This window comes from Oryza brachyantha, chromosome 6 (assembly GCF_000231095.2).
Source record: "Oryza brachyantha chromosome 6, ObraRS2, whole genome shotgun sequence".
Classification (NCBI taxonomy): domain Eukaryota; kingdom Viridiplantae; phylum Streptophyta; class Magnoliopsida; order Poales; family Poaceae; genus Oryza; species Oryza brachyantha.
In genome coordinates, this window is record NC_023168.2 from 19328909 (window position 1) to 19350994 (window position 22086).

Here is a 22086-nt window from a genome sequence, read left to right on the forward strand (position 1 = left end):
GGTATATTTGCTGGCGTGAACACTGAATAATACTATCATGGCATATTCGAGAATACGTAATCCGATAACTGATTTATTTGGCAAACAAAAATTAAAAGGAAGTCATAATGTCATGAAACAAAATACACGAATAGCTTAGGGAGATAAATTCACAGTGTCATGACAGTGTGTTCCGTCGACAGGAAGTCACCTTTCGAAGCCAGCCATAGTGGCAGAACAGCCGTTCATTCAGAAACACATAGTCACAATTCAAATTTCACGGAAATGGCAAGCAAGCATAGCATGGGCAAGCAAAATGCAACACGTACGTACGATAAGGAAGCTAATTCGATCACATCACAGCATAGGGAGATAGATAGCTAAACTCAAACCAGCACAGCACCGTACTGCACTAGCACCGTGATGCTGCACTCAACAAGGAAGCAAGCAGTCAAGGCTGATAATATCATGACAAGAGTCAAACTCTTTCCTGGTTACGAGCCGAAGCCAGGGCGAGGAATCTGCACGGCTGGAGAACACATCCGCCACGGATTTCTCCTCGTATTCGTGGTAGCCCCCGGTTAACTCTAGCACCACCTCCGTGACGGTGAGGACGTCGTCGTCGTCGTCGTCGTCAGAAAGGGGAACCTTTAGGATGCACTTGAGCGACGCATTCCCGCCGCCGCCGCCTGCCGCTTTCTTCGCCGCCGCTGCACCGAGGAAGACGAGCTTGAGCGCCACCCACGTTTCGCCGTCCGCGGCGTCGGAGAAGTTGAGGGTGTAGTGGACCTCCCAGTGGTAGCCACCCACGGTGAGCCGCTTGGAACGGAAGGAGGCGGCGCTGGCCTGGCATTGGTGGTGGCGGAGTAGTCGTCCACTCTGAACCGGTGAACGACACATCGGCTCTGGGTGAGACATGATGAGTTGTTGCATGACATTGCTGCGGCGCCTGTAGAGCGCGCGGGATGTGTGATTCGTGAGCGAACTTGGGGGTGATGACAAGGCCGTTATATATTGGGGTGATCGAGAGACTGAGAGAACTGTGGATGATCGGAACGAGAAGCCGATGCGACGGCCCGTGTATTGAATGCGGAGTATATGTTAGGAATCGTCCGGTCACCCTCGAGCTCCGGATGCGGTACATCTTGCTATTTACCTAAGACGTAATCTCGCTGGTTTTAAGGGGTGTTTGGTGTTTCCTTTTTGAAGACGGAACGTGTTTTAACGAGAGAAATCAACTAACTGCTCACAGTAGTCATTAAGGTAGTGACAACTTTTAAGACGGAACGTGCTATGGCCAAATGTGAGAACTGCGTACTTACAGCCCATTAACAAAAACTTTCCGCCCATGCATTTTGGTGCTTTGCTTTTGGATGTCTATTCCGGTGATTCACGTGTCGTGGAAAGGAGCCGACGCGAGAACTTTTTATTTTTTTTAATATACTTTTTATTTAAAAAATCAAAAATATATATTTTTTCTTTCAAAATTAGCCAATCTAGCCCACCAGACCCGCTGGTGGTGGGAAATATAATGGCATTTACAACCGTGTAAATAGTCTACAACGAAACGGATAAATTGTATAATTAGTTATCGGCTTGTTTCTAAGACGATATTTAATACATTATTTTTTATATTTTGTATTTGTTGCATTGAACCAACACATTATGTTTTTTCTCTAAAATAGGCTGCATGCAGCTTGAAAGCATTTGTCGAGTAATAGATGAATGAATAGACGACGTCAAGTTTTTCTTAGTTAATGGTGCCACGTAGAATGATTAATCTAATATATAATATGTTTTAAATGTTTTGTTGATTTAACATGAATATAACTTTTGTACTGCATAACTCAAATCTATAAATTTATTAAAAAGTTTGTTAGATTATTTTATAAATGACTTATTTAAAAGATGATTTTAATGGCTGCTGTAAAAGAGCACCGCTGTGCGTACGATCGTCTGTTTACCATATTTATTCGATCAAACACTACTCTAACTGTTTATTAACAGATTGCAAGTTACAGCCCCCCCCCCCCCCCCAAAAAAAAAAAAATCTTCTCTAACGTGAAAGAGGCATGGCCTTCGACCCTACTACAGTCGTAAATAAACATCGGTACGGTATTTCCGCTGCAAAAGTAGTCTTTTTCCCTGGTCTGTGATCTCCAGTGAAATAGAAACCTCAGCCATCGGATCAAAGGCTAATGAACGGATAAAACAAAATTTTATGGAGTGCTGCAAAAAATTCCCTGTCAAGGACGATCGAACTATATACAAATTCCTTCCGCTGTTTCCACAGCCAAAAGAAAAAACAAAGAAAGAAAAGAAAAGACACGAGAACGTTGCGAACGCCATGATTCAAGATAATTTACTAACAACATCATACTTAAACATAAAAGCAGCATACGTTCATACGATGACATGGTCATTAATTCTGCTAAGGCCACAACATAATTAACTTGACAAAAGTTAAGTAATCAAATCTTCACTTGTCAAAACCAACCGCACAATTGCTAGGTAGAGATAGGTAAGGGCGCCACTCTCGATCCAATCCAGAAGCGTCGCGTCGCGTGGTGCCCCTAATCCTGTTCTTCCAGCACCGTGATGACGCACCTCACCCTGAAGGAATCATTAACTAAAACACCCGAGCTCCTCTCAACACCCGAACTCCTCTCCAGATCATCATGTTTCAGAAGCCTAAGAGCATCCCCAATAGCTCATCTAAATTTAGTCATCTATATCTTCATTTAGATGATCATCTAAAACGCTTTCATTCTTCATATCCCTTTGTACTTCAGCAGATCATATATATATATATATATATATATATATATATATATGACATCTTTATATCTATTTAGAGGATTAGAGAGAACATCTAAATATAGAGGTTTTCTCTCCTAATACAGATGACATCAAAAAATAGATGATGAGATAGATGTTCTACTGAAGCTTAACTTTTACTCTTCATCGTCTATTTCTAGGATAGAGGATTGTATGAATGAGCTGTTGGAGATGCTCTAACCCAGACAGAGGCGTCCAAACTAGTGGGACACAGCTTGCTCCTTGCACTCGTGTCGCTGCCCGCTGGCGTCGCGCCAGTACACCGTAGAATCAAAACCCAAGAAGACGGGGTCCGTCAGCTGGCAGCCGAGCGACGCCTTCACGCCACCGGCGCGCTCGGGTTCGAGGAAGCCGAGCTTGAACGCGACGTGCCAATGGCCGGCGGCTTTCAATTCTGCTTCGAGTGGTAGCGGATCTCCCACTCGTAGCCCCCCACGGTGAGTCGCCCAGAGGGGAAGTCGCCTCCGTTGTCGCCGGCCGTGGTGGCGGAGTAGCCTCTCACCGCGAAGTCGTGGGTTGCCCTTGTAGCATCCGTGAGGATCCAGGTTGGGTGCGACGGCGTCCCCATTTGCTGCTTGCCGATGCGGACTGAGACTCTGTTGATTTGTGGTTGGCTAGATCACGCTACGGGGTTCGAGCTTGTGTACACTCCTGCTGTGACTGTGGCCGTTTTATAGGTAAGTACACTGGGTATGCGAACCGTTCGGTCACTCAAGAGCTCGATGCGATGGGGAACTGGGGATGCATGCATGCATTCTTACGATCGAGAATCACGCCAGCTTGAAGAGATGTTTCTTTTTCGAATCATTATTTAATTGAAAATTTAACTTTTTGTTTTTTTACAAGCGGTCCCATATGAGTCCAGTGATAAATTTATTATAAATATTCGTAAGCATTTAACGGGCACAAGGACCTGTGCAGTCGCGTTGATCTTTGGGCGGGGCATTTGACGAAAGAGCTCGGAACCGACGCCATATCAACTTTTTTCGGTAGACGAGCAGAAATATACTCGATCATGATACGTTTTGATAATGTTAAAATTAAACCTTTAAAATTTTAACTGTTAATATTTTATAAATAAAATTTAAAGACAATAGTACAGCTTGCATAAATAGCTGAGGGTCCAGCTAGGCCCAAATATACAGGCTAGGCCGGGCCTGGGTGTCGCAGAAACAGCCCCAAAACGGGGCATGGTTTGGTCACTGGGCCGTCCTCCCTTGCTTCTCTCTACATTTTTGCCCGTCGTTCTCGACTTCTCGTGCAGCTGGGCTCACCCCAAATTTCTCCACAGTCGGCCAGTCCTCACTCTCTGCTAATTCCATTTCTATGAATTATACCCAAACTACTCGTGTGGTCATGTATCAATGCAAAAGAAAATGCGCAGCGGCATGCTTTTTTCTCGACACTACGGTTACGCAATTATTGCAAAGACGATGAAGTTGTGGCAATATATTACTCCTTCAGATCGATTTTTTCACGGCACAACATAAAGCATGACAATGTTCCATACACCATGATCAGCCAAGAGAGTTACTATATATGCTAACCGCATCACACGAAAACATGCATAAACTTAAAACTTAGGGAGCTGACAATCATACGATACGACCATATGGTCTAAAACCACAACATAACTAAAAAGGCAAACTGATATCGAAATGCACTAATAAGTTCAAACAATCAAAGCATTCTCTTGGAGGACCATCTGCCGGTAGAAAGTAGTCGAGGCACTCTGGAATCTCGATCGAATCCAACGCATCAAGCAAGCACAGTGATGACACACCTCACCCCTGAAGGAATCATTAGCTAAAATGTTCGAATTCCTCTCCAGATCGTCTTGGCGCATGAGCTCAGCCCAGCGAGTGCACTGCGTGGTCATGTAAAAACTGGTCGACACAACTTTCTCCTCGCACATGTGACGCATCCCGCTTGCGTCAAGCCAATGTGCCACGGACGACGTCGAGGGCTCCATCAGGCCGCAGCTTAACGACGCCCTGACGTGTGGTGTCCTCGTCGCGCCGAGGAAGGCGAGCCTGAACGCAGCCCCGCAGAAGTTCACCGCCTGTGGGGCGTAGTGGATCTCCCACTCGTAACCACCCACGGTGAGCCGCTTGGAAGAGAAGCCCCTACTGCCGGCGGCTTTGGTGGCAGAGTAGCCGTTCACCGTGATGTCGTGAACGGCCTTGGTGGCCTCGGTGAGGTTCCAGGATGACGACGACGCCATTGCTGCCGATCGATGAACTATGCGTGGTATAGCCTTTCTACGTATATATATGGATGTAGAGGTAAGTGGATGCGTGATTAATATCGGGGCGTGATTAACGTGGGAAGCCCGGATTGAATGCAGAATGCGAATCGTTTGCTCATTCTCGAGCCCCAACTAGGCCACTACGACGTCTTTTTGAATACCGAGACGGCGTTTAGTTAATCTCGCCGGTTTGTAGAACGAAGCGTAGAATGCGAAACGTTTTTGTTGTTTACCCAAACGAGTATAAGAGCATGTTAGTATAACGAATTACTGACTTCAATTTATCTATAGTCAATCTAATAGTCAATTTATATAATAGTTACGTACAAAATATTAGTACATAGTCCAACATGTCATACGCACACTACGGCTTGAAACCCGGGCTTAGAACCCGTGCTATAGCTAGCTACAAATTAGTAGTCCATTATCTTCTCTCTCCTCTCTTATCCCTTTAAAATATGTTTATAGCTGGTTTATAGTCTACTACTGTATCTGCTCTTAGAGCAAGTTCGATAGTGTAGCTAACTACTAGCTCTAAATCATGTATAGCCAATCATAGGCCAGTCTCAATACTCAATTTCACCACATAGTTTTCAAAATAGTTAACTTAATGAGACAATGCATAAAACAGCTACTCACAATGCAACGTTTTATTGTACCATTTTCAAAGCTAAATAAAGCATTTTAATTACTACTGAAAGTTTGATTGCATGCAGAAAATGTTTGATTGCAAGAAACACTAAGCCCCTCAATGCAAGTTTCACTGCATTACCGAGGGTTTGGTAACAATATCCAAAGATTTCATAGCCATAAAACTAATTTCATCTCTCTCCTCATAGTTTCATATGAATATTACCTTTCTTTCACTGATGTGTCATCTAATTAATGTACATAACACCTTTATAAAATCTCTATTGAGACTGGCCTTATAGCCAATTCATACAATAGTTTTATACAAAACATATACTATATTGTCTCACCTATCATCCACACATTGTGTCTTAAAGTCTATGCTACAGCTGGCTACTCTCTTATCTCTTTAAACTATGTTTATAGTTGGCTTATAATCTTGTATTGTACATGCTCTAAAGCCACGCAAATTTACGTCATCAGTGGACGAGCGGAAAAATGCTGTGCAGTCAGCTGGGCATGGTGCACTGTGCAAAGTCTCTTTAAATTTCAAACTGCAACAATTTCATAATCCCTCCAAAGTACTACAACTTAAACAATTCGAAAATACAGTGAATAGAACCATGGGCGAGTACGTTAGCTGAAAAAACATACTTGCTGTGGCTCTCCTCTTACATTCCCTTTTGGCTGTCTTTCAGGGAACATTTTTTTCTGTTCAGGACACTGCTCGTTTTATGCCCCTTGGTCGACCTATCTGCGTGCTTCCACTGTCAAGCCTGGTGCGAGCTCCAGCGAGACCTCCACGGTTCTACTGATTCTACACGTTGGAGCAGATTAATTTTTTATTCGCACATAGCATGCTTTTCATCTTCCACGAGTTGATCGAGCTGCCGAAGAGTGTCTCCATATAAACCTCCTCCCATTAGTTGTTGACGGGTATTTCATGACGGTCATCGTCCAACTGCCTCAACCTGTTGTTATGGTTCAACCTATCCCACCATGCGGCTCATGATGTGTAGTTTCGAACAGGTTTGCTGATCTCTGATCCTTGTTGTCGAACAACAGGAGCGAGTTCATTTCTGAACCCTTGGAGACATGTAATGTTGGGTGGGTACGGTTAAGGATCCATTAATCATGATATCAATATGGATAGATTAACATACGTACCAAGTGGTGAAGCCCGCTGTCACTTTGGGAGTAGGAAACAACTATCCCTGAATATGTGTTCTGGGCCCGCACCTTCGTGTTCCTGAATTAGCCATTTCAAGGCTTCCCCAGCTGCCAAGTCAAAGCAGAACAGAATTTACAATACCTTGGAACACAGTTGCACCAAAATACCAACTAATGTACTTGAATATGGGTGTTTTGCATATCTAACATTACTGGTTTTGCAACTCAGAGTACTAATATAAGGTGTAACCTAGCAAATGTTGAGTGAAACTAAGGTTGACATATGGTGTTAAATATTTACCTTTTCTGAATAACTGATATAACCATTCTGAATGTCCAGTGCGCGGTACAGGCCATTCCAGCCCAACATTGCTTGTAGTGTGTGGAATTCCTAGGCTCTTCTCATCTCTATAGCTCATCAGAATCAATACTTGGCATTATTTTTTTCAGTAGGTTGAATGATGACGCAGGTGTGTCACTTTCTGCACTGAACTGCAGAAGCTCATTTTCTAGAACAGTAAAAGCATCGGCAAAAGCCTGTCATACAAATGGTCAAACAATAAGAATTACTATATGCATGATGATACAGAAAATATTACTAGTAATACCTTAATTCCAGGAGGCGAAAAAATAAAGCTAGACAGCTTAAAAAATGCATAGACAGCAAAATAACGATCCAATTAACAAGCAAGAGGAGAATTATAAGTAACCTTGATACATTGGTGAATGCGGAAACAGTTCCTGCCAACATTATTAGCAGGGCAAAGAGGATCATCAATGTGGATTGGATCAATACTGCAAATCGAACATATGGAAAATTACAGAAGGTGGTAGTTGACAGAAACAGATAAGCTGATACAGTGATATTGAATTTAATCACCTGTGACCTCTTTCTCGGTTCAAATAAATGCCACTTCCTTGGATGGAGATACGCATATGACGTGGATCAAATACATTCCTGATATCCATTCAGATTACTCACTGATTAGATGCCATCTTAGATAGAAAATTATATCACTACTCTAAAGCGCTTTCAATTTGCATAAGATGAATTGCATATGGCCCCTATAGCCACCCCTATAGCCAGTAAGTCTTTAAAGTTCTAATTGATTGTTCATCCCAAATACTTGTGACCTCCCTTGTGTATTAAAGGATAAAGTGTCCAGATGTATTCTCTTACCCAAAAAAGTATAGGAAATCCATCAAAAGGCTTCCCAGATTCTGTCAAACATGAAGGGCACAGATATGAGATTAACTTAGAAGGAAATAAGAAAGCTGAATGTGACAGAGATATTTAAAAATTGACCTACATGTAGGCTGATTACTAAAATACAACCAGATGATACAGAAGCAAATGTCTCATAGGAACAAGACACAATAACTAGTAATGAAATAGAGCATGCAAAAGCCTTTCTTCTGTATTCATGATTTGCAACTTACCTGGTTAATGGGCCGACCAAGATGATGCTCATGCTGAAGAAAACGAACAATTAATAGCACCTGCAAAAGAAGTTATAAATTGGAAGATTATTTTTCAGTGGTCCCCTCAAGATACCAATATTGATGCAAGTAATCTGGATCAGCTCAAATGTCTTAATTGAAATAAGAAATAAAGAAAGGAAAGAAAGGAAGGTCAGTAAGTACGAACTATTATACAAAAGTGGCATGGTACAGGAAAATATTAGTTATCCGAGGACCATATTTTACTGGGATGTTCTTTAAGGTTAAGCCATACAGTGCTAGATACCGTGGATAGAAGTGCATCTGATTAAGAGGGATCATCCAGAAAATCACCTAAACCACTAAACAGTAAGATCTGGGACTAATCTACTAAAATTAAGGAGAAAAGATTAGCTATACTCATAATGCTGCCCTTTTTTTGTATAATAGCAACAATTTTCAACAGTGCAGTGTCAGTTTTACGTTCATGAAATCATTCACGCTTTAAAATAATCATCTCGAGAGTTACAGATTGCCATCATGAAGAGCTACATACCAAACAGTAAGAACTTAGACCACCAGAATATGGGTGATCCAAACTCCGGTCAGCCAAAAACTTTTTCAGTATTAAGGCAAGAGGCACGGCAGCAGGAAACTGCTGAGTTAATTCACGGACCTGTAGGTGAAAAAATAAGGTAAATATAGACGGGGGAACCTTAGGTCTCATAAAACATTGCTTGATAGATATATGTAAGCCTGTGATCAGCAAACTTCTTATTCATGTCCTTATGCACAATATCTAGCAAAGTGTGCAGTACGTGGCTATGTGCATATCTCGAACCTATTAAATAGCTGGCTGGCAGCTCTTCATGTATATGCAAGACTTAACGCCTAAGAAAACCATGTCATTGTGGTACCAAACACTATACATACTATGAAAAAATTAAAATGTCAAGCCATTGGTTCTTCAAACATATTCCTTTTATACAAGAATCTCAGTAAAGAAAATACTTATAGCAGATTATAAAGAATTATTCCTCCAAGAGTAACATCGTTATCTCATCCTTAGGATATGCTAAGGCGCAGGTATATAGAACATTTAGTGCTTCATTTGAGATAAAATGTGACAATTGACACGAAACAAGAGCATGATGATAATTAAAACTGTACGTATGATCCGCATGATGACATTTCATTCACTGCAATAATTTATGTATCAATGGTAAATACACTTCAAATTGATATTATGATTTCAGCACAATTTATTGCAATACTAAAATGACAAGATGACACAGGGACCATGGTAAAGAATAAATAATTAGAACCACATAAAAGGCAATATTCTATGCATATGACAGAGTATGGCATACAATGCTACTTAATTTGCATATCCAAGAGTCCGCATTGCAAGCGCATTTATTCTAGAAGTTCCTTAATGCTTATGATTAGTTCAAATATTCTAAAACAATGGAGTGAATATTAATTATGCAAGATAATATGAAGTATGAACTGCCAAATTCTAATAAAAACAGGTCAAACAAAGTCTTTGCATGAAGGTTGATTCAACAATTAGCAAATAAAAACAGCAAAATTATTTTCTTCAAAATATAATGGTAGATAGTAATTTATTTTGATTTTTACCAACTCAGTCGTCTGGAGTCCTGTGTGGGATGGAGATTTGAAACTTATATCAAGACGAATTGACTGCACAACATTGCCGTCATCCTTGTTTGCTCTTGAACACAAAGGCATGCTGCTACCTTCTGAACTAGAATTGTCAGAACGAGGAGGGCTCCCTTGATCTCCAAGCACATTGATGGATAATTGATCTGGTGAGCTATCCAGAACAGAAGAATACTCACTGGATAAATTTGTGTCACAAGGCACTTGAGCTACAAGCATGATCACAGGTATCTGCAAATTTAATGATATATGTATGAGGAAAATAAAAATTAGCTGGTGAGCTAGCAAATGAAGGAACTTACCGCTGTGTTTTCAACTGTTTTGAGGGAATCAGTCCTAACCCAGTCCTGGTTTGCAAGACACCTTGCTGCATGCTGAAAAAAAAAAAGGAAGACGCTGCATGTAAAATGAAAGGCACAATATTTCTCAGGCATAAAAGCATGTCTAAATATTTTTTTGACCAAGGTCTAAATATAGCAAACATGCATTCGCAGTTATGCACATGATATAGTATGACAATTAGTGTTCAGTAATTAGCTGAAAGCCACTAATTCACTGTGCCACGAAGACAGGAAAACAAGAGGACAAAAACATGTGCATCGCAAGCCATGTACATGAAAACTGATATAATATCTAGGACAATTATAACAAATTCATGACCCCATGCAGACTAAGACAGAACACTCTCATATAATTCATGCATTTCCTCTTAATATCCAATTCATTGTGTCAATAACTTGACATCAAGGCCTCAAGGATAATGAAGCACCGTTGTGCACAATATAATCAATCATTAACAACCCAAAATTCACCTCAACAAAGTGTTTTGTTAAAATCTGATAATATGCCATTGATATGTTTAGAATACAAACTAAACAGCATACTGATACTTGAGAATGTTTCAGTCTGTTAGACGAGGCATGTTACCTGGAGACACGTTTCCTTGATGCCATTCCTGCCTTCCAAAATCCCAGCTTCTTTTATAGGTTCCTGAAAGCAGCCACAACTTAGAATTGCACTCAATGGCATGAAGGAAGGTACATTTGAACTACCAGTTACAAGCATGTTAATAGTCATGCAACTCAGTGACTTACCAAATTTCGAACTGGTGGAAGAGAAATTACAAGATCTACATCACTTGTTGGAAGAGCCAAACCAGTGGCATTTGAGCCAAATAGATTTGTACGGGAACGAGGCCAGAGAACTTGCAAACACCGTGTGACCCTTTTGACAGCCCAATTTATATAGGGCTTCCTTACCAGATTCCCGGCAGAAACCTAATAAGTATCATAATCAGAATCAGCAAATAAGATTGGAGATTTTCCTAGTTTTTACCATACTACTAAATAGGGATTTTAGGGCTATCAAGCCATCACATGGAGTAACTTGGCATCAGACAAAGATATTGTACCGCACATACATGAAACTTCTGGCACAAAAAAGCAGATCGTAAGGGCCTAAAGAGACATACCTGCTTACAGAATTGATCTATCTCTTCATGTAGTGCATTGTGCATCAAAGAGAGGGATCCCTTGTTAGATGAACAATTTAACATATCTGGTGGTTGCAGAGGCAACGCAACATCTGGCTGCAAAAGGCATAAGTTAGAAATGCACAAAAGTTGCATAAATAATACTTCTTTTGGATCACTGGTGTACTTACATGTTGATCACGAGAAAGCTGTGAAATCTTAACAAGGTGATCCTGCAAGACAGTATCCTCAATTGATTGCCCCATTGTACCAGCAGAACTTCCTTTATTTCCCCATGAAGGCCATACGACTTCAGGACCATCCAAGCAAAACTGAGCTCTGTTTAAAATTTTGTCCTCGGTAAACAAACTTCTCATCCCCCAATGTCTTGGGCTTGAGCTGCCAGATCTAACAATTGGGAATCCCCGTTTCCGTGACTCTCCCACAGGAGAAGGAGGCGGTGGCCGAGGAACTCGAGGAACACTAAGTACTACTGGTGATGGAGGCCTCCGTACAAGAGGGATATCCCTCCTGTTTGAAGGCACACATGGGCTCCTGTGATCATGACCACCCTTAAATTCAGATCTTGATGGTCTTCGTGATATTGGAACAATTATTGGTCGCAGCATTGCATATGGCAATGTATCTCCCTTTATTACTTCACTGCCACTAGATACACTCTTTGAAACTGAAATAGTTTTATCCTCTGGACTGTCTTGCATGACAGATGGAGACTGCAAGGATTCACTGTTCATGCCATTTGCTGTCATTGAGTGGCCAACAGACTGAGGGAGAGGATCTGGAGATTCGCTTTGGGAACATATTGAAGTGGAAGGCGGTGATGATACACCATTTGCATTGTATGTACAAGGAATCCCAAGAGGTATGTCATCAACAACTTGACTAACATCTGCCTCATGCCAAGCCCATGCACTGTCATCTGAGCTAAGAGATGGTGGCCTAGAGAAACCTGTTCCAGCATGCTCTGCAGGACTCCAATACATAACTCCTCCCCCAAAATATTGATTAATATCTCTTCCAGAATGTGCACGGCCATCAGATTCTTCTTCAGAAAACCAGTAGCTTTCAGTATCATCCCCAACATCTGATTTGTTTCTTGCATCACTGTCACCAAAATATTTCCTATCTTTCTCACTGCAAACACTGCCTCTTTGAATTAGTGGAGCATGAAACCCTGACCAAGCAGAAGATTGCATCTGTGGGGTATATAATGGATCATAGCTTAATGCATTGTTTTGACTCAGTTTACCGTAACCTCTGAAAACAGGAGGCCAATCAAAACTTAAGGGCACTGCCAGAGAGGACAGCACTTGATTGCATCCAGCTTCAACTGGCGGATTTCTCATCTGATGATTGGCAGGAAGGAAAGGCTGTTCAAATTGAGTTGGCCATCTGTAACCAACATCAAGATGCAACCTATCTGTTGTAGCAGGGCGCTGTTGCATTTCTGGAGAAACAAGATGAGGTGGTGTTACATTAGGCCACTCATATGATGTTCCACCCAGTGTATTTCTGTTGTAGACATAATATTCACCTCCGCCATTTTTCATTACCGCGCCATTGTCGCTTATAGCACCGTGAAACATATTAGCAGGAATAACAGGTGGAAATATTTTTTCAGTTGCCACTACAGAGTTACAATCCACAGTATCACTTCTGGGAGGTAAACAAGGCGATTGTTGGGGTGTAGATTCAGTTTGGCTAGTGTGTGGTATGACCTGCTCGTTTATGCTAAAGCCATCAGATGCATTCACACTCTGAGAACATTCTGTAGTTAACAATGAACTGACTCTGGGAGAGTTGAAGGTGTCTTCCAGTTTTGCGTTTCCAATGCCTTTTGCATTAGCCCCATTAAGTGCAATGGAGGAGTCACAGCAACTCACTGTTGAGACTTGTGGTACTTCCACAGGTTTATTTGGAGCTTCTGTAGCTTCTTTAGCAACATGAGGAGAATCTGACTTTAATGTGACAGATCCAGGGTTCTCAACTCTCATCAGATTAGAGAGCTTTGTTTTTCCTTTACGCTTATTTCTCTTTTTGTTGTTACACTGGTTCTTGCAGTCACCCAACCCAACAGTTTGCTCCTATACATATGGAGGTTATCGCTCATATTCATGATTTAACAAAGACACACACAAAAGGGGGAATTTGGATAGTAATGCTTACCACCTTTGGTGTTGATGCAATTTCCTTGAAAGGATTATCTTCAGTTACATGTTCAATAGCAGTGCCCACAACTGATGGACTCTGTTGATTTTGCAAAACCTTGGGATCATGACTATCTGAGCTACTGCATCCGATGTCCTGGAGAGATTTCCTTAAGTCAGCTAGGTAACTTTGTCGGTGAATCATATAGACAGGTAGCTACATCAATTGAAGAGCAAGAGAAGCATCAAATACCTTGATTTGCTTAGAAGATGTTGTTAGCTTTTTTGAGCTACTGGACTTCTTCTTTCCTTTTCTAGAACCACCATTGATCTTTTCAACATCTTTCTTTTTGGCAGCTTTTGGTGCTCTATCCCCAATGAGTTCAAGGTTTATACTTTCCGTCGACACCACCATGAGAATTCCTCGTAATTTCATGAATATATGTTCAGCAACAGTACCAGCTGACATTAATGTAGTGAAAAAGATTGCATCACCACTATGGTTAGAAATATTGCTCTTCATGTACACTATCTCCTGAACCAGCATCAACCTTTGCAATTCTTTCACGAAAATGGGATTCTTCTTACAAGACAGAATGCTTGGAACATCAAGGCAACAAGGTCGATTCCTTCTGAAAAATGACTGCCGTGTGCTTTCATAAGAAGTCTCTGCAACAAATGACCCTGGTTCACCTAAGCAGAAACTGAATTTGTCGCTAGGAGCAATATCTGTTCCTTCAATGATCTCATTAGCCTGAAAACTTAAGCTATTAGCATATTAGGTGTGCCTAAGTTCTCATAGTAACTTAACCCTACCAACTTATGTGATCTTCTTCCAAATTAAAATCAGTATGTAAAACCAGACTGAATAAACTGGCAGAGATCTGATTATTGTGTATGCCAGCATCAAATGGCTTGGCCAACAACAAAGTTCATATATCAGCAATAAATTTCTTTTGGGTCATTAATTAGACATAAAAAGTCTAGTAAGGGCGCATTTATTGCAAAACAAAAGATAAATTATCAATCTACATGTATTGAACGACATAAGCAAGTCCACAAGGTACTAATGCCAGAAAATGAGGGTTTCAACATGTCACACTATCTAGGTGAGAATTGTGGGTATTGATATATGCATAAAGTCATATAAACCAAAAGTAACCTGCTTGTATTAGCTTGGTAGTTAAAATCATATAAAAGCACTCCTACAAAGACAGACAAGACTCAACAAAATCTCATAATCATTCTTATCAGAAACAAACACCAATTAGAAGTAATTATTTGATCTGATCTTTAGAGCCTAACCTTGTCGGGAAAAAAGGATAGAGTTCCGCAATCCTTTTCTCTGGGTACATACAGTACATAACAACAGAAGTTTCATATATCATTTCCAAATCCAGTAAGGAATAATTAATGCTTAGTTTGTGGAATCACTCATTCTTTAGATGAGAACATAACATTGAAATATTTCATTGCAAGATTTACAACCTTTCCTGACAGAATGCTACATGGCTTTATCATGAATCCAAGAACATTATCTTTGTTCTGTTTGCATTCCTTCTAGAAGATACTAGTTTCATAGCCCATTAAATCAATTTGCTGACTTAAACTCAAATCTAAGGAGTGTGTGCTAATATCTCTTTAATTTGATCGTGAAAGTTAACATTAACAGTTTAACGCAAATCAAACCATCACTTCTTTCTGCCCCATGATTCCATGAAGGCTAGGGAGCACATGTTTCTACAGAGTTATGGAGTGCATATTCAGCTTCTACAGTTCTACCGCCAGAAGAAAAGCAAATTTCGCCCACACATCCTATGTAAATGGCCTCTGACTAGTCCAAAAAAAGAAGTTTCACAAACACATTCAGGTGAGCAACAAATAAATATTTAATTTCGGAATTTCAATTCAGTTGAAAAAATTATAACAAAAATAATATAATGAAATTGCATTCTATAAGTAATGTACTATGTATATACTACTATACTAGAGTGGAATAGAATTACATGCATAGGAGATACAACTAAGAAATGGAAACACTGCAGCATTCTAAATCCATCAATACAAATCATTTCAAAATGCAGGACAAGTAAGCATATTACCAGTGCTGTTGTGCCTTTCCCAAAGAATGCCCCCATGATCCTTGCTCTCACCCTCGGCTCCAGCCTCATCCACCAATCCACATACCCCTTCCCCCTCCAGAACGCATTTGCTGCCAACCCAGCTTTCTCCTTGACGCCCTTCCCAACCCTCACCGCCTTCCTGCCCGCACCTCCACCTCCTCCCCCAGCCGCCGCCGCCGCCCACGACATCCGCAGCGCGATCTCCACCCAATTGCCCACGAACTCCTCGACCACGTAGTACCCCTTGGCCTGCAGCCAGGGCAGCTCCGGGAATTCTTCGGCTGCCAATGCGGTCAGGTCCACCTCCCCGTCACCACAGCACAGGAACTTCCCGCCCGAGATCTCGTCCATGGCCGCGACGAAGGCATCGAGGTCGCCGAGGAGGGCCTCCGCGACCGTGATCGCGTCGAGGCGCGACGACGCAGGGGAGGAAGGGAAGAGGAGGAGGTGGTCGAAGACGAGCCCGTGCCCGCGGGAGGCCTCCGCGGCGCGGGCGAGGAGGCCCCGCGAGAGCCGCGAGAGCACGGCGGGCGGCTCGGCCGCCGCGGAGCTGGATGAGGGATGCAGCACGAAGAAGGATGAGTGGCCGCGGAGGCGGAGGCGGCGGAGCATGGAGAGCAGCGCCCCCGCCGCCGCCGGAGAGAGGAGGGAGGTGGCCGCCGCGGCGCGGCAGGACGGGGAGAGGGACGCGAGCCACCGGAGGATCGCGGCGCGCGGGGGCGGCGCCGGGGGAGGGGGGCTCGCGGCGTGGTAGAGGGAAAGGTGGGCGGTGAGGGCGTCGGCGAGCTGCCGCGCGGTGCGGGGCGACGCGGAGGAGGCGGAGGCGGAGGCGGAGGCCATGGTGGTCGGAGCCGAGCTGGGGAGGCGTGCGTCTCTTCCTCCGGGTGGTGGTGTGGTCGGGACTCGGGAGAGTGTGGCCGCTGTGGGCTGGCCCGGCACGGCCTCGCGCTCCGTAGACGTGTGTGACTTTCTGCAGAGCCAGAGAGGCAGGCACCTGTGACTGGCAGGTGGGGCCCAGGAGATGCGATGGTGGTTTTCCTTTTTTGTTGTTGCATTATTTTTTACCTGTTGTGCGTTATTCCTTTTCTAGAAGATGATTGAGGTTGATGATTCCAAATTCCAAATCTAGAAATGGTAATGTGGTAATCCAGTGATCTGACCTACTAGGGCATGCACAGCAGCTTATTTATCTCGTATTCCATTTAAAAAATAGAAGATGAAATATAAAATCCTTCATTTTTCGCTTTCCTCCGTCTCATACTCCATTTATAAAATAAAAGACAAAAGATAAAACATATGGCTTAACCATTCTTTCAACATATTGGCATATCTTTCAATTTTCATTTTTAGCTATCATCCTTATAGAGGAGAGAAAATTCTTACTCTAAATAGAATAACAAAGAGGGTAATATATCCTTAAAGGGAAATAGATAGTGAATACATATTAATAAAATATAGTTAGATGTGTTACAGAGGATGTAATATGGATGATTTGCTATAGTATAAATAAACATGGAGGAGAAACCTTTCATGAATATTAATTCAAATAAAGATACGGAAAATCAATTTTGAGCTAGCTCTTAAGCATGCTCTTATCTTCTCTGTTATGAGATGGTAATCAGCGAACCAACCATGTGCGTGTAGCAGTTAGATGTCAGACTTATCGGTTTCCATTGCTTATGGCTCGCAATGAATTGTTAACCCTAGTTGCGGCCAATTTTCAAGTAACTAATATAACTTCAACGCTAGAATAAAATTTAAATTGTGATAACAACTTACTCCAAAAAAAAAAGCATGTGACACGATCATAAAACCCAACCATGCAGAAGTACCGACTACCAAATTTCGGTTGCGTTCGTTTCTTCGCATTTTCTCTATATTTTTTTCTTATTTTTTACGCATATACTTCCCGAACTATTGAATGATGTATTTTCTTTTTAAAAACTTTAATATAGAAGTTCATCATCTTATATTTTTAAAATAGATTTTTTTAAAAAAAACTTTACAGAAATCAATTTTTTTATTTATATTATTAAATAGTCATCATAAAAGTCAGAAAATCTTTATCAAGATTACAACCGAAGTCACACTGACAATCTAGATGATGATGTAAATATCAGGTTGAAAATTGAAAAAACTACCATGTCCATCTTAGCCGTAATGAAGCAAGCACAGGATACTTGTGCAGGACACATCCTTTGTATTCTACCATTGTATATACCATCATTCCATCACTATGATATAATTTTTCTGATTAAGAAGTGCTTGCCAGAAACCTTTTTCAGCTAATTACATTTTATAATTATCCAAGAGTAAGTTACATGTAGTATGCCAAAAAACCGGCCGGCAAAGTACAGTTAGTGTACACCAAGAATCGAAAATATGAACATCTTACAACAGCAGATTTCGTTCCTACAAAACTAGGGTGATTTAAGCCGGGAGAGCTGCCGGCGTGGCTGGGGGAACCCGGTTCTCGACAGGGATCTCCACAAACTCGGACAGGATCGCCCTGAACTCGTCACCACTCAACGTCTCCTTCTCAAGGAGCACCTCCACGATCTTGTCCATGGCCTCCCGGTTGCTCCTGATCTGGCTCAAAGCAATCTCATACGCCTCGTCAGACAACCTCTTCACAGCGGTATCGATGTCCTCAGCGAGCTTCTCCGACATGGAGTTCCTTGCCATCATCCTCATGATGACATCGCCGCTCTGTGCACCTGAGTCCATCAGCGACCACGGACCAATGTCTGACATACCGAATGTCACCACCATCTGCAGAAGCATTGTGGCCTCAGTGTAATTAGCAAAAGCTAATAACTAAGATTTCAAAATTTCTGTAAATGATGGCATGTCAATTTGCAGCGTATATTTATCCCTTGAGCTTGGCTACCATTCTCTCTACTTGTAGCATTGTACTAACAATATTATCGTTTATGGAAAAACCTCAACCATTGATTTAGAGTTCTCGACCATTGATTTAAAGTTCTGCTACCAGCAGACAAAATATTCTACTAACAATAGTTGATGTGATAGTATAAATAAATATGTTCCATTGGATTAGGAAAAATAAGTGGTCTAGATTATTTCTAATACCAGTAGAAAGCATGGTAAAACACCTATTATCCCTGGGACTGAATCAATCCTAAGACATAAATGGTTCAGAACAAATTACATTGTCTTGCTTCCAGTTTCTGTAGATAAATTAGCAGAATTCTACAATAAAAAGATAGCATACCTGCTTGGCTAAGCCAGTAATTTGCTGCAAGTCACCAGCAGCTCCTGTGGTCACCTCAGGCTCCCCAAAAATGATCTCCTCAGCAGCACGACCGCCAAGGCCACCAACAATTCTGGCAAAGAGTTGCTGCCTGGAGATGAGAGTTGGGTCGTCCATTGGAATGAACCAGGTGAGACCACGAGCTTGACCCCTAGGGATTAAAGTAACCTTTTGGACTGGGTCGTGGCCAGGCGTCAAAGTTCTACAAAAGCAACATTTTCCAGTTATGAACGAAGTTGCATGGAATTTTGGCATGGAAGCAATTAAAAAAAGGCATGCAAACACACTCAATTCAAGTGAATCATAGGCATAAAGTATCATTTTCAGGAGGAAAAGGGGCTAAAATGTATATTGTCAACACCAAATGTAGATTTGTAGTACTCCCAAATACCCAGACCATTTAAGAGTTTGAGACAGGAGGATTTAGCTAGCATGCTTAGTAAACCATATTAACAGATCTATGTATCTCAAGTTTATAAAAAAAAACAAATGTATTACATGAAATCCTGATAATTTCATCAAAACCTAAAGTTGCTAACCCTAATAAAGTTTTTTAAAAAATGGAGATGTAGCCAAAGAAGTAGATTATCTCATACCCGCAAATTGCATGCCCAACTTCATGGTAAGCAACAAGACTTTTACTCTTCCCATCAGTCATCACAGTTCCTTCCATACCAGCCACTATTCTGTCGATTGAATCATCAATCTCTTTAGAAGAAATTGCTGTCCTGCCACGTCGGCCTGCTAATATGGCTGCTTCATTTAGAAGATTCGCCAAGTCTGCTCCACTGAACCCAGGTGTTCTCATTGCTATGACTTCAAGAGATACATCAGAATCAAATTTCTTATTGCTACCATGCACCTTAAGAATCTCTGTCCTTCCGCGTACATCAGGAACATCAACACTTACCTGTGCAACAAGTTAAAAGGTGTATACATAATGTCAGGAAGGCTATGGGCATATAAAGATAACAAATTCTAACTTTGAAAACACTTGAAGATAGCTCAAGCTCGGAACTAAAAGCATCAATACTGATTGGGTGAGTAAGCTACAATCGAGAATGGGTATGCATTGGACTTCTAGCCTAAAACCAAGTGAGTAAACTTCAGTAATACAAAACAATTGAAAGTAAATACTAGAGCTGAAACATTTTTACTTAATCCTGTCACAATTGAATGAGTTAAAAACTAGAATACAACAGATGTTCACATCCACAAGAAAGTTCAGTGAATAAAAACTAACCTGTCTGTCAAAACGTCCAGGTCTGAGTAAAGCGGAATCCAGGATATCAGCTCTGTTGGTGGCAGCAATAACAATGATTCCAGTGTTCCCCTCAAAACCATCCATCTCAGTCAGTAACTGATTCAAAGTCTGCTCCCTTTCATCATTTCCACCACCAATACCTGTCCCTCTTTGCCTTCCAACAGCATCTATTTCATCAACAAATACTATGCAAGGAGCATTCTCCTTGGCCTTCTTGAAAAGATCACGAACCCGGGAGGCACCAACACCCACAAACATCTCCACAAACTCAGATCCTGATATCGAGAAAAACGGTACACCAGCTTCTCCTGCAATAGCCTTGGCAAGCAAAGTCTTACCAGTTCCAGGAGGACCAACAAGCAGAACACCCTTAGGGATGCGAGCACCAACAGCGGTGAACCTTTCTGGTTTCTTCAGGAACTCAACCACTTCCATGAAGTCTTGTTTTGCTTCATCGACACCAGCAACATCATCAAAAGTAACACCAGTGTTGGGTTCCATCTGAAACTTGGCCCTAGATTGACCAAAACCAAGCGGAAAGCCAGGGCCATTAGGTCCACCAAGGCCACCTTGTGCTCTTCTTGACAGCAAAAATAGACCACCAATAAGGATAAGTGGAAATGCCAAGTTTCCGATCAGGTTGAACAGAAGAGAACCAGAGTCCTCCTGGTTGCTGTGCGCAGCAAAATCGATATTCTTTTCCCTCAACTTCTGAAGAAGCTCCTGGCTTAGACCAGGAAGTTGCACACGAACTCTCTGTACGCGGTTACCGAGCTCAGGAGAAATAGCCTCTACAATGGCAATTGTCCCATTCTCAAACAAATCAACCTTCTTCACTCTGTCCTTGTCAAGATACTCAAGGAACCTTGAGTAAGACATTCTTGAGGACGAGACACCTTGTTCATCAGCAAGAGCTTTCTTAGCACCCAACAAGGTGGGCAGCCCAACCGCGAGGTTTCCAAGCGCGAGTTTTAGGAACTTCCTTCTAGCATCATTAGTCTTGTGCTCGAGGGAAGCAGTCACAGAAACTGGCCTCTGCGCAACGCCACTCGAAGGAAGCGCCGAGAAGGGAAGCCCCGTCTTTGCGGCAAGGCTCATGGATGTCGGCGCCATCTTCGCTCACTGGTAAAAGCAATGAAAGGGGATCTTGTCAACCAGACAAGTGTTGTAAGGCAGAAATTCCTTCACCCCGTACTTCAACTAAGCTAAACACTTCCTATCAATCCAAGTCAGCTGTAGCAAGCTCTCCTACCAAAAGTAGCCAAAGAACAAATGTGAACCATCTGTTTGCAATCACCCTACTACAAGTACACCAAAGTAGCAAGGCCGCCCAACTACTCTAATCTTTTTATCAAACTGCAAACAAAAAGCTACAAACATCATCCCCAAATCACTATCACACCCCGAATCCACTACCTCACCGTAGCTTCCGCATGCTTATCAACGTATCACTTGCTGAAATCTAGACTAGCGCCACACAACGCACACATACTCTCTCCAAAAGCACAGCAAACAAACAAACAAACAGAAACATCCGCATAGCAAAGCACGAACTCCCTACGTAGTAAATCGTAAACACGAGCACTGAATCCAAGGCACCAAGCAAGCAAGCACGCACCTGAGTGGATCGGAGCCGGGCGGGGAGGGGAGGGGGGAGGAGTGAGTGGAGAGAACTAGGGGAAGGGGATGGGGGAGGGAGTGGAGCGTATAAATAGCCGACACTGACGACGAGGAGGAGGAGGAGGAGGAGGAGCTGCAGATTTTTCCGGCTCCGGTGCGCGGTTGCGTGGGGATTTCG

At 42.2% G+C, this 22086-nt stretch overlaps 3 protein-coding genes across 6 annotated transcripts; all 3 read right to left on the reverse strand.

Moving 5' to 3' along the window:
* Window positions 1–411: 411 nt before the first annotated feature.
* Window positions 412–5041, reverse strand: LOC107304371. Its single transcript, XM_040525198.1, has 2 exons — window positions 4601–5041; window positions 412–858 (listed from the first exon to the last, which is right to left on the reverse strand). Exons 1-2 carry the CDS (start codon window positions 5039–5041, stop codon window positions 412–414), a joined length of 888 nt encoding a protein of 295 aa, XP_040381132.1.
* A 1515-nt stretch (window positions 5042–6556) lies between these two features.
* On the reverse strand, window positions 6557–16695 carry LOC102706205. 4 transcript variants are annotated; one of them, XM_006656293.3, is made up of 17 exons: window positions 15730–16695; window positions 13881–14381; window positions 13647–13784; window positions 11651–13564; window positions 11460–11576; window positions 11083–11265; window positions 10916–10978; window positions 10291–10362; window positions 9947–10219; window positions 8862–8981; window positions 8306–8365; window positions 8046–8086; window positions 7746–7823; window positions 7576–7660; window positions 7167–7402; window positions 6863–6973; window positions 6557–6774 (listed from the first exon to the last, which is right to left on the reverse strand). In XM_006656293.3, the coding sequence occupies exons 1-15, from the start codon at window positions 16588–16590 to the stop codon at window positions 7274–7276; spliced, it is 4635 nt and encodes a 1544-aa protein (XP_006656356.3). In that variant the 5' UTR covers window positions 16591–16695; the 3' UTR covers window positions 6557–6774; window positions 6863–6973; window positions 7167–7273. The 4 variants fall into 4 exon arrangements, with proteins under 4 accessions (XP_006656356.3, XP_006656355.3, XP_015694239.1 ...); XM_006656292.3 differs by having other exon boundaries at window positions 6557–6781; XM_015838753.2 differs by having other exon boundaries at window positions 6557–6781; window positions 13650–13784; window positions 15730–16117.
* A 1320-nt stretch (window positions 16696–18015) lies between these two features.
* LOC102706852 (ATP-dependent zinc metalloprotease FTSH 2, chloroplastic) lies at window positions 18016–22073 on the reverse strand. The gene is made up of 5 exons (XM_015838562.2): window positions 21907–22073; window positions 20268–21410; window positions 19621–19934; window positions 18986–19226; window positions 18016–18522 (listed from the first exon to the last, which is right to left on the reverse strand). Exons 2-5 carry the CDS (start codon window positions 21399–21401, stop codon window positions 18181–18183), a joined length of 2031 nt encoding a protein of 676 aa, XP_015694048.1. The 5' UTR covers window positions 21402–21410; window positions 21907–22073; the 3' UTR covers window positions 18016–18180.
* Between the last annotated feature and the right edge of the window lie 13 nt (window positions 22074–22086).